The sequence below is a fragment of the Peromyscus eremicus genome, chromosome 2 (genome assembly GCF_949786415.1).
Source record: "Peromyscus eremicus chromosome 2, PerEre_H2_v1, whole genome shotgun sequence".
Taxonomy (NCBI): Eukaryota; Metazoa; Chordata; class Mammalia; order Rodentia; family Cricetidae; genus Peromyscus; species Peromyscus eremicus.
This window is the reverse complement of record NC_081417.1, coordinates 62366140-62379975: the sequence shown is the minus strand read 5'-3', so window position 1 is coordinate 62379975 and position 13836 is coordinate 62366140. Positions and strand designations below refer to the sequence as shown.

Genomic DNA, 13836 nt, shown 5'->3' with positions numbered 1-13836 from the left:
TAAAGAATTTCATGCTAAATTCTCCAAGGATTCTGTTTCTTTCTGACTTGTCATTAAACGTCTCTATGTAAATTATCACTTCTTTAAATATTTGTAAGTAATTCTAATTATTCTCCCCCCAGAGGCAATGCCACCTGCTTTGCATATGGACAAACAGGTGCTGGGAAAACCTATACCATGATAGGAACTCACCAAAACCCGGGACTATATGCTCTGGCCGCCAAAGATATCTTCAGGCAGCTGAAAGTATCCCAGTCAAGAAGCAACCTCTTTGTGTGGATCAGTTTCTATGAAATCTACTGTGGACAACTTTATGACCTCCTAAATAGAAGAAAACGGTACTAGATAGGAGTGAGAAGCTGTTGATCTGTGTCTGTACATCACTGTTTGAGCCAGAGCTCCACAGAATCACTCTGATCACATGACTTTAATGAGAATCGTTTTTGTGAAATGGCAGTCTCTTGCATGGGATGTTCTGTCTTCCCCTTCCTTCCTTTTTCTGTTTGGAGACTGACTGTGTAGTCCTGTCTGGCATAAAACTTTCTGTTTGGCCTGGGCAGCTTTGAACTTGTGATCATCCTGACTCAGCTTCCTGAGTAATAAAATTAAAGACTTTTGCCACTATGCCCGGCTTAAATACATATTTTTGAGACTGTTAACTCAGCTAGAGAAAAATGTAAACTAGCCATCCATTAATACCTTCTCGGCGCTGGAGATTGAACCTAGCACCTTACACATGTTTGCAGGCATTCTGCCACAGGGCTACAGCTTCAGTTCCCGTTATTGGTTTTTAATAACAATAGCTTAATATCTACCAAGACTCTTCCCCTTTTTTACTATGAAAAAGATTATAATTTCAGAAAGTCAGGAAATCAGCATGTATTTAATTTAAATATTTAAATATTTTCCCTGTAAATAATGTTAGTGTAAACTTAATGATAGTTTTTATGAAATTGGCAAAAAAATGTCTTTTCTTCACATTCAACTTTTTAGATTCATTTTTATTTTATGTATGTGGGTGTTTAGCCTGTCTGTATTTCTTTGTACTACATGCATGTTTGGTGGCCTATGGAGGCCAGAAGAGGGCATCAGAATCCCTGCAACTGCAGTTACAGACAGCTAGCTACCGTGTGAGTGCTGGAAATGAGCCTGAGCCCTCTGGAAGGGCAGCCAGTGCTCTTAAATTACATTGTAATTTCTTTGTTTTGTGGGCATATGTGTATGTGTATGTATATAGGTGTGCATATGCCATGATGGGGATGTGGAGATCAAAGAATGACTTTAGGAGTCATTTCTCTCTCTACTGTGTGGTCTAAGGTCTAAGTGGTTCTCAACCTTCCTAACGCTGCCACCCTTTAATACAGTTCCTCATGTTGTGGTGACCCCCAACCATAACATTTTTGTTGCTACTTCATAACTGTAATGTTGCTACTGTTATGAATTGCATTTATGTTTTCTGATGGTTTTAGGTGACCCCTGTAAAAGGGTGATTTAACCCTCCTCCCACATTAAACCTCCTACCACTGGTTTAATGGCTGGAACTCAGATTGTCAGGCTTGGTGGCAGGAGCTGTCCCACTGTCCCACCTTCAGCTTTTTGCTCTGATAACATAAAAGTAATCTAGAAGTGTATCGGTGTGCCTGTTATGTATGTTTCTAGAATAGTTTTGTTTAGATGGGAACATGTGACTTAACCTGAACATCAGGCAGCCAAGTTGAAGGGATCTATGAGCTGGAGCGTGGAAAGGTGAGAGGGAGGTCCGAAGGGAAAGAAGGATTGTCATAACAGAATCAACTAAACCTGACACATGGGGGGAGGAGGGAGTGGAAGTGAAGTGGGGTGGAAGGCTAGGGAAACTAACCAGCACCACAGCAAAGGCAGGCAAGCCTCTGTGGAGATGTCCGGTGTGACATTCAAGTTCATGTGCTGCAGGCAAGCAGTGGAATATGGTGTGGGGCAGTTCCTATTCAGTAGGGAGACCAGCATGGGAAAGGCTCCAGCAGGGAGGGCTCCGGTATTGGGTAGCATGACTGAAGAAGCCAGCAGGTGTGCTTAGACAGGTCCTTGCACTGTTGACCATCCCAACACATAGGTGTGCCCGCGTCCCAGTTGAGAGAATACAAGTGTTCAGGCTTCATCTCTGACACATGACTGTCAGAGGAAGGCAGTGCCGTTCGTGAATACTTGGGGCAGGAGTTACTTCTCATTGCCATCTTTGTAATGGTGTTTAAGCCTCCATTTAGCTCAACTGTGGCTTTTCCTTCAACCCCAGGCACCCTCCTTCAAAGCCCTTTCCAAGTTGAGGATGTAGCTGTGTGGTAGAACATTTAACCTACTATGTGTAAGGTCTTAAATTCAAACCCCAGTATAAAAAAAAGAAAGAGAGAAAGAAAAAGAGAAAAACTTTATCCAGGCATGGTAGCATAGACCTGTAATGCCAGCAGCACTCATCAGGCTGAGATAAGAGGATCACAGTTTCAAAGCCATCCTGGACTACACAGTGAGACTTCGCCTCATCTCCTAATCCCCCAAAAGCTCTCTGTGGTCATAATGCCTATTACTTTTAAGTAAAAAAATCACTGTTGTACATGTAGTCGTGTGTGTGTGTGTGTGTGTGTGTGTGTGTGTGTGTGTGTGTGTGTGCTTATGAAGAGACAGGATATCTGGCTGTTTCAGAATGTAATTCTTTAATGAATTATCTAAATTACCACCCTATATATATTTGTATTTTTTCACAATTTGAAGGCCAGCTTGAGACAGGGTTTCTCTGTGTAGCTTTGCGCCTTTTCCTGGAACTCACTTGGTAGTCCAGGCTGGCCTCGAACTCACAGAGATCCTCCTGGCTCTGCCTCCCGAGTGCTGGGATTAAAGGCGTGCGCCACCACCGCCCGGCGAAGGCCAGCTTGAATTACGTAGTAAGACCCTGTCTCAAACAAAATAAAAATATGTTATCAGGACTCCTTCTATTACAAATTAAAAAAAACAAAACCCCACCCCTACTATATTTAGGGAGACCATTGGCTCAGACAACTTGGAAGGCTAGGAAGGCTTCAGGGATATTCTGCTCCTTTGCTCAGGGATAATGACGTGGTTACTTTGCATCTCTCTGCTCTACCTGTTACCTTCATCCTGAAGCTAGTTCTTCGTAGATACAGAATGGCTGCTGCTGCTAGCAGGACCACGTGTTTTCTCCTCAAGAGAGAAGAGAGCAGCTAACAAGCAGAGACCAGAGCTGTACTTTGATTAGGCAGCAAAGATCCTATACCCACCATTGCACTGGTTACTAGCCAGAACTATGCCATCCATGCTTTGGAATATGTATGGGTTTTGTGCTCATTCTTTTGATTTTAATCAAAGATACTGATTTGTTTACAACAAGGAAGGACCACCACGGTAGTCTGAAGCTGACATTAGGAGGTGGGGCTGGGGAGGGGAAGCATAGCCATCCCATCCAAATGGCAAAACCACTGTGTAATAGGAGACTCGGAGAATGTGTGGGGAAAGCAAGACAATCCAGTCATACCAACCACGATTTTTCATCCCCAGGCTCTTTGCAAGAGAAGATAGCAAGCATGTGGTGCAGATAGCTGGCCTTCGAGAGCTCCAGGTGGACAGTGTGGAGCTCCTCCTACAGGTAATGCATTCCTCCCCTTCCACCCCTCGGCAGCCTCAGCCCAGGGAAACACTTCGTTTTGCTTCCTAGCAAGTGTGATGGCTCAGATGAAGGTGGAGGGCAGTGGCACCACTCACACTTGTGAAATGTGAGCCACCTTTTGAAGATAGCTTGTTGCTCCGTGAAATGTGAGCCACCTTTTGAAGATAGCTTGTTGCTCCGTGGTGCCCTAGAGTGGGAGGCAGGGCATGGGGCAGAAACGAATGCGTGGCAACGATGCTCTTGGGGCCAGTTTCAAAGGCTGCGATTATATTTTCTGGGCAGTGAGCTCAGGAGAAAGTGCTAGAGGCAAGTGTTCTTATTTTAAATAAGATTTTAATAAGCAATACTTTCACATGCTCTCAAAATCCAAAGAATTGGAAAATACCCTTTCCCTTCCCTTTTCCCGAGGCAACTAGTTTTATTAGTTTTTGTGTATCCTTCCAAAGGAATTTTGAAGTTTGCTTCTTTATTAAAAGTTATCTGTTTGTTATAGCAAATATAATATTTGTTTGTTGTTAAATCTAAACATTGCAGAAATATATAAAATAGTAGAAAATAAGAGCCCATTTACTATCCTTAGCACACGCACACACTGTCTATGATATCCACTATTAATTGGTTGTTGTTTTTTCTTGTTCAGAGGTCATTTATTGATTTATGTACTAATATATTTCTAGTGAACCTTCTTTTAATGGTCCTCAAGCCTGGCTTTCTTGGGGGAGCAGATGCTGGGGATCAAATGCAGAGCCTTACACATACTAAGCAAGTACAGTGCCACTGAGCTCTGGGCTATTCTGGCTCAACTCCAGCTTTACATTAGATCATTCATGGGCCCTTTTCTTCACTTAAAAAAAATAGCTTAACTTTTTCTTTTTAAATAAGGTCTTATATAGCTCAGACTGGCTTCCAACTTAATGTAACTAAGGATGACCTTCAATGTATGATCCTTGGGTCTCCAGCTCTCCAGCTCTCCAGTAAAATGATTACAGGTGTGAGACACCAACTAGTTCTTTGTTTTGTTTTTTTGAGACAGGGTCTTTATGTAGCCTTGGCTGTCCTGGACTTTATGTAGACCTTGCTTGTCTTGAACTCACAGATATCCACCTGCCTCTATCTGCCAAGTGCTGGGATTAAGTGTGTATACCACCACACCCTACTGTCATTATGCTTAAATGTTTACTGAGCACTTAACTATCTAACAAATATTTGGCTGGAGGTTTTTTTTTTCCAAATATCATGTGCTTTAATCACCATAAAGTAAGATATGTATTATAAAGCTCCTCTTCCAGATGAGCAAACTGAAGGTAAAATTGGAAGCTGGTCATCAGAGAGTCAAGGGCAGGAAGAGCCAGCCTCCAGGCCAGATTCATCAACTCTGAAGCAGCATCCTTTCCACCTTTTTACTATCTATTGTGGAATATTAGGGATCAGTTTTTCTTAAGAAAGTAAAAAAAAAAAAAAAAATCACTGAATTAATACATTTATGGCAGTATCTTCTGGGTTGTTTGCTTAAAATTGAGCACTTACAGGCTGTTTTTAACCACAAATAATAGGGCTTGGGGCAGTTTTGTTACCACTTTTCAAAACAAAGTATTAAGAATTGCCAGTAATAGTGGAACATGCCTATAATTCTAACACTTGGGAAGCTGAGACAGGAGGATCATAAACCAGGCCAATCTGGGCAATATAGTGAGACAAGAAGGGGAAGGGAGGGGAGGGGAGGGAGAGAGGACTTGATTGTATTGGGGCTGGAGAGATGGTTCAGCAGATAAGAGCACTCACTGCCCTTGTAGAAGGACCCGTGTTGGACAGCTCACAGACACTTGTAAGTACAGTTCCTGGTGGGTCCAACACCTCTGGCCTCCCTGGGCACCTGTTCTCCAGTGCACATACCCACACACGGAGAAACATAAGTAAAAATAAAAATAAGTTTTAAATATTGTGTGAAATGGTAAGGTAACTATGATTAGGTAACACCTTAGTTTCTGAATTTGTTTTTCCAGCCCTTGCTTATCTCGGAGGGTTGAGAGTACACATTTATGTCTAATCACGCCTCTGTGTCTGGGGATCTGGCTATTGTAGCAGATCACCTAAGAGCCTTTTCTACTGACTCCAGAGGCAGGCACAGAACAAAAGAAGCAGGGGCTCTGAACATTCTCAAGCTGTCCAGAATGCCCTCTTCAGTGGAGTCCAAAGGAAAACGTTTCTCACACATGGATTCTCTGTGGTCTTGTCCTACTTTCCCAGCCATGCTTCATTGTTAGGAGTCTGAGGTGACTCTAGTCCTTGGGATTCTAAATGGGAATGGAACAAACACTCTGGGGAAATCCTTTTTCCTTAACGTGGAGCCACAGCTGTGCTGCTTCCCCCTGCAGTGTTGGGAATCAAACCCATGCTTAGCAGGCTGTGCTTACAGGACAGTCTATGTCACGTGAGCCTCTCTTGGAAAAGTAGATAGCATTATCCTAAAGGATTGTTCCTTAAAAAAAAGCATGAAGGTTTTGTTTGTTAGCTTGTCATTGTTTATTGCCATTGATCCCCCAAGTTTATAACTACAGTCAGGAAGACATCAGAGATCCAGGTGGAAAGTTAATATCCATTATGGGCACCTGACACAGTTCCTCTCATCAACATCTATTGACTTGAACCCACAGCACTTGCTTACTTAAATGTTACACCTCCACCCTCTCAGATGTCAGTGTCCGTGCCCACTCAGGTATCACCCATGTGTTTGTTAAAGTGTCATCTTCAAGTGTTACCCTCAGATAACCCTCAGGCTCACTCCAGCATGGCCACCTGATACTGCCTGCACAACTGGCAGCTTCTAGAAATTTGTCCTTCCTGGTCTGACTACCTGAACTCTGCAGTGTAAACTCCAGGCCTGCTCTGCCTCTATGAACATAACTGCCTTGACATATTGCCCATATTTGGATTCAAGATTTTTTTATTATTATTATTCTTTAAAAAACTTTGTTTAGGGGAGCTGGAGAGATGGCTCAGAGGTTAAGAGCATTGGCTGCTCTTCCAGAGGTCCTGAGTTCAATTCCCAGCACCCACATGGTGAGTCACAACCATCTATAATAGATCTGGTGACCTCTTCTGGAGTGCAGACACACATGCAGACAGAACACTGTTTATATAACAAATAAATCTTTCAAAAAAAAGAAAAAATTGTTTAGATTTATTTATTTATGTGTAGTGTTTTACCTGCGTGCGTGTACATGTCTGATGGGAACTGAGACTGGATCCTATACAAGAGGAACAAGTACTCTTATCTGCTGAGCCATCTTGCCAGTCCCTCAAGGTTTTGTTTGTTTTTTAATTAATTAATTTTTTGGTCAGTCGATTAGAGATTTCCTGATTTAAATAATTCCAATAGGTTTTTATATTTTTTAAGGTTTGTTTTGGGGGCTAGAGAGATGGCTCAGCGGTTAAGAGCACTGACTGCTCTTCCAGAGGACCTGGGTTCAATTCCCAGCACCCACATGGCAGCTCACAACTGTCTGTAACTCTAGTTTCAGAGGATCTGACACCCTCACACAGACATACATGCAGGCAAAACACTAGGTATCAGATACCCTGGAACTACAATTACATAGGAGTGTGAGCCCTCACCCCTGGTGTAAAAGCTGGGACCCAAACCCGGTTCTCTTCAAGAGCAGCAAACACTCTTAGCCACCAAGCCATCTCCGTAGCCCGATAGCTACTTTATATAATCACAGGCTTTTATTCTCAAGACTTCAGATACCTGCTCATATTTTTATCATTGCTTTGTCAGTAAAGATCCATACAAGAAGATGCCCCCTTAGGTGGATCTCAGTTGTGTGTGGAAGGTAGAGATTGTACCCAGTACCACTGCTTCTCAGATCAAGGATGACATGCACAGTACTAACCACTCAGGTGTTTGTGGTGCTTTGACATTTGTTCAGGAAAGCTCAGTGGTTAAAGTCTTGTGGCCAGATAAAGCTGGGGCTCTGGCTTTCCTTCTTCACATTCCCACTCCCCCTTCTTTCCTTCTCTTTTGATGTGGACTGAGGAACCTATGACATCCCCAATAATTTATAAGCTATATTTCCCATGAAATTCTGATGAAGATGACCGTTTGTTTTAGAAACATAGATAGATGTCAGTTCCTTCTGTCTTTGTAAAATTACTTTGTGAATTTATCATGTCCTGGTGATGGTACTGTGTGCTCTACGTACACATCGTATACATTTTAGTTTGCATAACTTGACTTTAAACAATGATTTGCTATATAGCCTTGGGTGACCTAGCATTCAATGTGTTGACCAAGTTGTCTTACTTTTGGCAATCCTCTTACCTCTGCCTCCTGAGTGCTGGGATTAGAGGCAGAGACACATGTCTGGTGCCACTCCCTCTCCAGTACTGGAGATTGAACCTGGGATCGTGCGCATGCTGAGCAGGTCTTCTACAACCTCCATGTAGTCTTTGAAGTTTTCTAGCAAGCCAAGTGTGGTGGTACGTGCCTGTAATGCTAGTGCTTGGGAGGCTGAGTCCGAAGGAAATTAAGTTTGGAGTTAGCCTGGGCAAGTGCTGGACTAGGCTGGGCTACAACAGCAAGACCTTGTTTAGAACAAACAGTGATAATAAAAACAGATAATCAAGTGTAGGGGTGCACGCCTTTAACCCCAGCACTGAGGTAGAGGCAGGCAGATCTCTGTGAGTTCAAGACCAACCTGGTCTGCAGAGCAAGTTCCAGGTCAGCTAAGGCTACAGGGCAAAGTGTGTGAAGAAAGACATTGTGACGGTAATCTCGGCCTGTGTGCACACTCGCCCGGGCGAGGACGCCTGTACATACACATCACTAACTCACGTGCACACACAAGCCTTTAAAAAGAAATAAAGACATTGTGACGGTAATCTCGGCCTGTGTGCACACTTGCACGGGCGAGGACGCCTGTACACACACATCACTAACGCACGTGCACACATACAAGCCTTTAAAAAGAAATAAAGATAGAAAATACATTTCATTAAACTGTCTTATGAACTGGGTGATTTAAATACTGTCTTAGTTACTCTCCTCATTTCTATGACAAAATGCCAAGAAACAGCTTAGAAGATTCCTTCAGCTCAGGGTTTCATAGGGTTCAGTTCATGGTCACTTGCCCCATGAACTTGGGCAAAACATGGCAAGGTGTGGCAGAGAACAGATGTTGATGCCACTGGGGACAGAAACCAGAAGTAGAGATAGGAAGTTGGAATAATAGGCCCAAAGGACACACTCCCAGTGACCTGTTTCCTCCAGCCAGGTCCCACCTCCTGAAGTTTCCATAAGTTCCCCAAATAACTCTTATCACCTGGGGCCGAGTTTTCAGATCATGAGCTTATGGGGGACATTTCCTGTTCAAATGATAACATCCCACTCTGGCTCCAAAGGCTGCGGCTGTTTCCTAATGTAAATGTTTTTATTCTATATCCAGTAAACCCCCAAATCTTAACAGTTCATTCCAGAACCAAAATTTTTCTCAGAGACTAAAGACAAACTCTTACCTAAGTTCCTATAAAATCAGAAGGACGGGGCTAAAGAAACGACTCGGCCGTTAAGAGCCCTGGCTGAGGCCCAGGTTCAGTTCTCAGCACCCACACAGCAGCTCACAACCACCTGTAACTCCAGTTCCAGGGGATCTGTCACCCTCTCTGGCCTCCATGGGCACATGTGGTGCACATACATGTCTACAGGCAAACACATTAATTCTTTTAATGAAAGAAAAACTATGAGCCGGCTGGGGGTGGTGCACACCTTTAATCCCAGCACTCGGGAGGCAGAGGCAGGCGGATCTCTGTGAGTTCGAGGCCAGCCTGGGCTACAGAATGAGTTCCAGGAAAGGCGCAAAGCTATACAGAGAAACCCTGTCTTGAAAAACTAAAGAAAAAGAAAAACTATGTATTTCCAATACACGATTATTCCAGAATGAACATGCCCATCCCAAAAGGAAAAGACAAGACAATAAATAGCAAGGAAGAATAAGACCAAAGCAAGTCCCAGGCCCAGCAAGGCAAACATTAAGTCCCGTAGTCAGTGCCCAGCATCTGGTATACATGATGGCATGGTGCAGCTCCAGCAGTCTGGACAGCTGCTTGTGGCCTTGCTACTTGTAGCCCACGCGGGCTCACTCTTGAGCTGGCTTTGCTCTTTGCCTGCAGTTTTCCTCAGCAAACACCGGGCTTTTTAATACAGGTTTTATGAGTCAAACTTAAGCTTGCATGACAAGTACCTTACCAACTGGGTCATCTTCTCAGCCTTGGGATCTCCCCTGCCGCCCCCCCCCCCCCCAAATAGGGTTCTCTGTGTAGTCCTGGCTGTCCTGGAACTCACTCTGTTTACCAAGCTGGCTCTGAACTCATAGAGCCCCTCCTGCCTCTGCCTCCCAGGTGCTGAGATTAAAGGTATGCACCACCACCGCCCAGCCCTTGGTTCTTTTTAATGGTGCTAATCTGTTTAATAACCCCCCCCCACCCTCCTTGTTCACAGCTTTCAGCTCACTCCTTTTCTAGCCAGATTACATGTTTTTAAAATCCTCTGCTTTTTGCTCCAATCGTTACTATAAATCTACCTGAGAACACTGGTAACTGCTACAGCCAGGACAATATGCTTTCTTGAACTTTCAAGTCAAATTAGTCAGTCACCTTTCAATTCAGCCTTCTGCAAAGATTCTGGACATGGACAAAATATAGACAAATTCTTTGCCGAAATGTAACCTGAATGGCTTCTGGTCTTGTTCCAGTAGCGTCCCCGTCTTCCCCACCTGCATTCCTGTGGGTGTTCTGGTCCGCTGAACTCCCAGCACAGTCCTGCTGTAACTTCTCTGTTTACAGCCTTCTAGGACTCTTGACTTCACTCAAATTCATCTCCACAAACCTTGGGTTTTGTTTGGTTGGTTGGGTGGTTTTTTTGCTTTTGTTTTTGTTTTTTGTTTTTTTGAGGCTAGGTCTCACTATGTAGACCAGGCTGGCCTTGAACTCAGAGATCTGCCTGCCTCTGCTTTCCAGATGCTGGGATTAAGAGTGAGAAATTCTTTTTGTTTTTTGAGACGGGCTCAAGTGTATCAGGTTGGTTTCTGCCAAGCTTACCATGTGGCCTTGGATGACCTTAGACTTCCTGACCCTCTTACCTTCCTCCTAAGGACTAGGACTGCAGGGGTGTGCAATGTTGGGGTCAAAACCAGGGTTAGCACATGCTGGGTAAGCACTCTGCCAGTCTTACCAACTGAACTGTATTCCCAAATTAGTTTAAAAAACAAAAAAAGGAAATAAAGCCCTTGCCCTACTTGATAGTGTATTTTGAAGCTTGTTGTTGAGTTTGATTCTCTCAATATTAGGGCACTTAATTTGGAAAACATGACTATGTTCAATATGTACAAATTAAAATTCTGAGAGTCTGGGGGATGGGATGAGCTAGGACTTTCTTATTCTTAGTTCATGTAAAGTAAATGAATTTATCAGGCGTGCCCACAGTGTAGTAGAAACCACACGGACTTTGGAGTCAGATATTCTGGATGTGGACTTTGGCTCCACCACGTAAGTTCTATGAGAAGCAAGCCTTTGAATTTGTTTCTTGACTTTGGCATTGTAATCATACTTAAGTCACACTAGGTTATTATGAGGATTCTTTCTATCACATAATGATTAAAGTTTTTTTATTCTTTGTAATCAGTACTTCTCTCGCTATCCAAAATCAGGGTGACATACTGGTATCATGGCACAAACCTATAATCTCAGTATTTGAGAGGCAGAGTCAGGAAGATAACTAGTTAGAAGCCATCTGCTACATTGTGAGACCCTGTCTAAAAATTTTTTTAAATCAGGGTAATATGTTCATATATGATTACATTTTCATTGTTTGGAGGCCTGAGACTTCTCTTCCCCTCCTTCACTCCTTTGTGGCCAAAAGATCCTAGTTAGTCTTGACTCCCAGGCAGAGGTAAGGGAGTCCTGGAGTCAAGGGAAGGTACAGGCACATGAAATAACTCACTTCCCTGTTCCTGAGTATCAGGTTTGGCCTCCTTCATGCCTGCATCCTGGTAGAGCAGGTGGATGTGATCAGTCATTCTGCATTGTACATTTCTGTCCTTTGCTCCAGTTACTAAGATAGATGAATGCTATGAGACCTTGCTCTGGAGCCAAGTTTTCCCCTGGGGATCTTGGTTAGGCTAGATCCATCAAAGATATTAAAAAGAGTGCATAAGATTAAGAAGTAAATTAGCTCTTGAGCCATTGAATGTTCTCCCCCAAGATTAGTATTCCACATTGTTCTCACTGCTGTTGGTATTTACTCTGTGTGATTTAGTGTCTGGGCAGACTTCCACCTGGACATCAAAAACTGCAGGATGCTAACAAAATCACAGGCCTGTGCTCTGCTGCTTGCTTAGGCAGCTTTCCGGAGCCAGAGACTGTTTTCTCCCAGAGGAAGTCATCGTCCTGTGCATATATTTCCAGGTGATCTTAAAGGGCAGCAAGGAACGCAGCACTGGGGCCACCGGTGTCAATGCAGACTCCTCCCGATCCCACGCTATCATCCAAATTCAGATCAAAGATTCAGCCAAGAGGACATTTGGCAGGTGAGCTGGAACTAGGTAGAGAATTGCATTGTCTGCCTTTCCACATGTGACTTTGAAATATATATGCTAAACGTGGAACACCCTGCCACTTTGGATCTCCATTGCAGGGCTATAGAGTAAGTGTTGTTAGCCCTGAAATAAATCATTGTATAAAGTGCCATCAGTTGATTAACCATGAAGCAATGACCTATTGTTGGTCAACCCAAAGTTATTAAAAGGGACATTGATTACTTCTAACGTGAAACACAGTATCAGCAGAGAAACAGCAAGGAATGCATCTCGGAGAGCTTGCAGGCCATAAATGGGGGTGGGGGATCCATTCTTCTTGAAAGAAGATGTAAGACAATTGGATCCGTTCATTGCTTTTCTGGTGCTGTCTTAGCAAACTCTGCCATGCTGATGGATGAGCCTGTCTCCCCTCTGAGTAATGAGTCCTTCTCTTCTTTTTCATCCTTTCTTGTTAGAAAACAGCCAATGAAACTTTCTATTTAATTATCTAAGTAGTCACCTAACTGATTTGCATTATGGTCACTTACCCTTGTAGGAAAATGCTTTATTAATTTCGGTCATACTTCCTCACAAATGAGTAGAGCCAGTGGAAGTGTCTAAGTGAACAGTGCTGCTCCAGCTGACACATCAGGATCTTGTGATGTTTTTGGAAGACTAACAATGTCTTTTATTTCCTGAGGATGAGCCGTGCTCCACTTCTTCCTGAGTCACAAAATGTTGCTAATGTGGAAATACACCAAATCCCCAAAGAAGTCGTTCCTGCTATGTATTTTTTCCTAGGATCTCTTTCATTGATTTGGCTGGCAGTGAGAGAGCAGCAGATGCCAGGGACTCAGACAGACAGACAAAGATGGAAGGCGCAGAAATAAACCAGAGTCTGCTGGCTGTGAGTTGTTCAGAATCTAAAAGTCTTTTTTTGTTTTGTTTTGTTTTGTTTTAAGAGATTTTGCCCTAATAGGAAATGGTGAGTCTGGGAGAAGCAGAAGGGCAGCAGCATGCTCTCACCCAACGCTGTTGTCCTGAGTGGGGCTGCAGGTGCAGGCGGCCTCTGCACGATGCTGGGCCCCTATCCTTCCTGCCCCCTTACCCCTTTTCCTCATTCCCTACCAGCTAAACAGAAATGTTTCTGCAATTGCTAAATGGCTGAGAAAGCTTTTTCTTGCTCCGAAATTTATACTTTGAGGATGCAAACATAGAAAGTAGTATATCTTTCAGATATTTGCCACTCAGTTTCAGCAGTTGAAAACCTTAACCAGGGCCAGGAAGGAGGCTCCACAGGTAAAGGTACTTGCTACCCAGCCTGACCTCTGGGGTCTGATCTCTGGGACCCACATGGTGGAAAGATAGCAACTCCTACAAGCTGTCCTCTGACCTCCACATTATGCACCATGACACACATGCCACCACATACATGCACACACAAAATAAGAAGTATAAAGACTTAAGAACCTAAGCAGTCCATCCTTCCCATGGTTGGATTACTTTATTATTATCGTATGTATATGGGCACATACATGGCAGGTGTGTGGAGGTCAGAGGACAACTTTGGGAAGTTGGTTTTCTCCTTCCACCATGGGTTCCAGGGACCAA

At 43.6% G+C, this 13836-nt stretch overlaps 1 protein-coding gene across 1 annotated transcript in view; it reads left to right on the top strand.

The window, feature by feature from the left end:
- Kif24 (kinesin family member 24) overlaps positions 1-13836 on the top strand; it is a 42958-nt gene that overhangs the window by 13373 nt on the left and 15749 nt on the right. Inside the window, exons 4-7 of the mRNA XM_059254138.1 lie at positions 123-338; positions 3547-3634; positions 12116-12237; positions 13027-13132. Of these exons, the coding sequence (XP_059110121.1) occupies positions 123-338; positions 3547-3634; positions 12116-12237; positions 13027-13132 (532 nt within the window). The remainder of the gene's footprint in view (positions 1-122; positions 339-3546; positions 3635-12115; positions 12238-13026; positions 13133-13836) is intronic.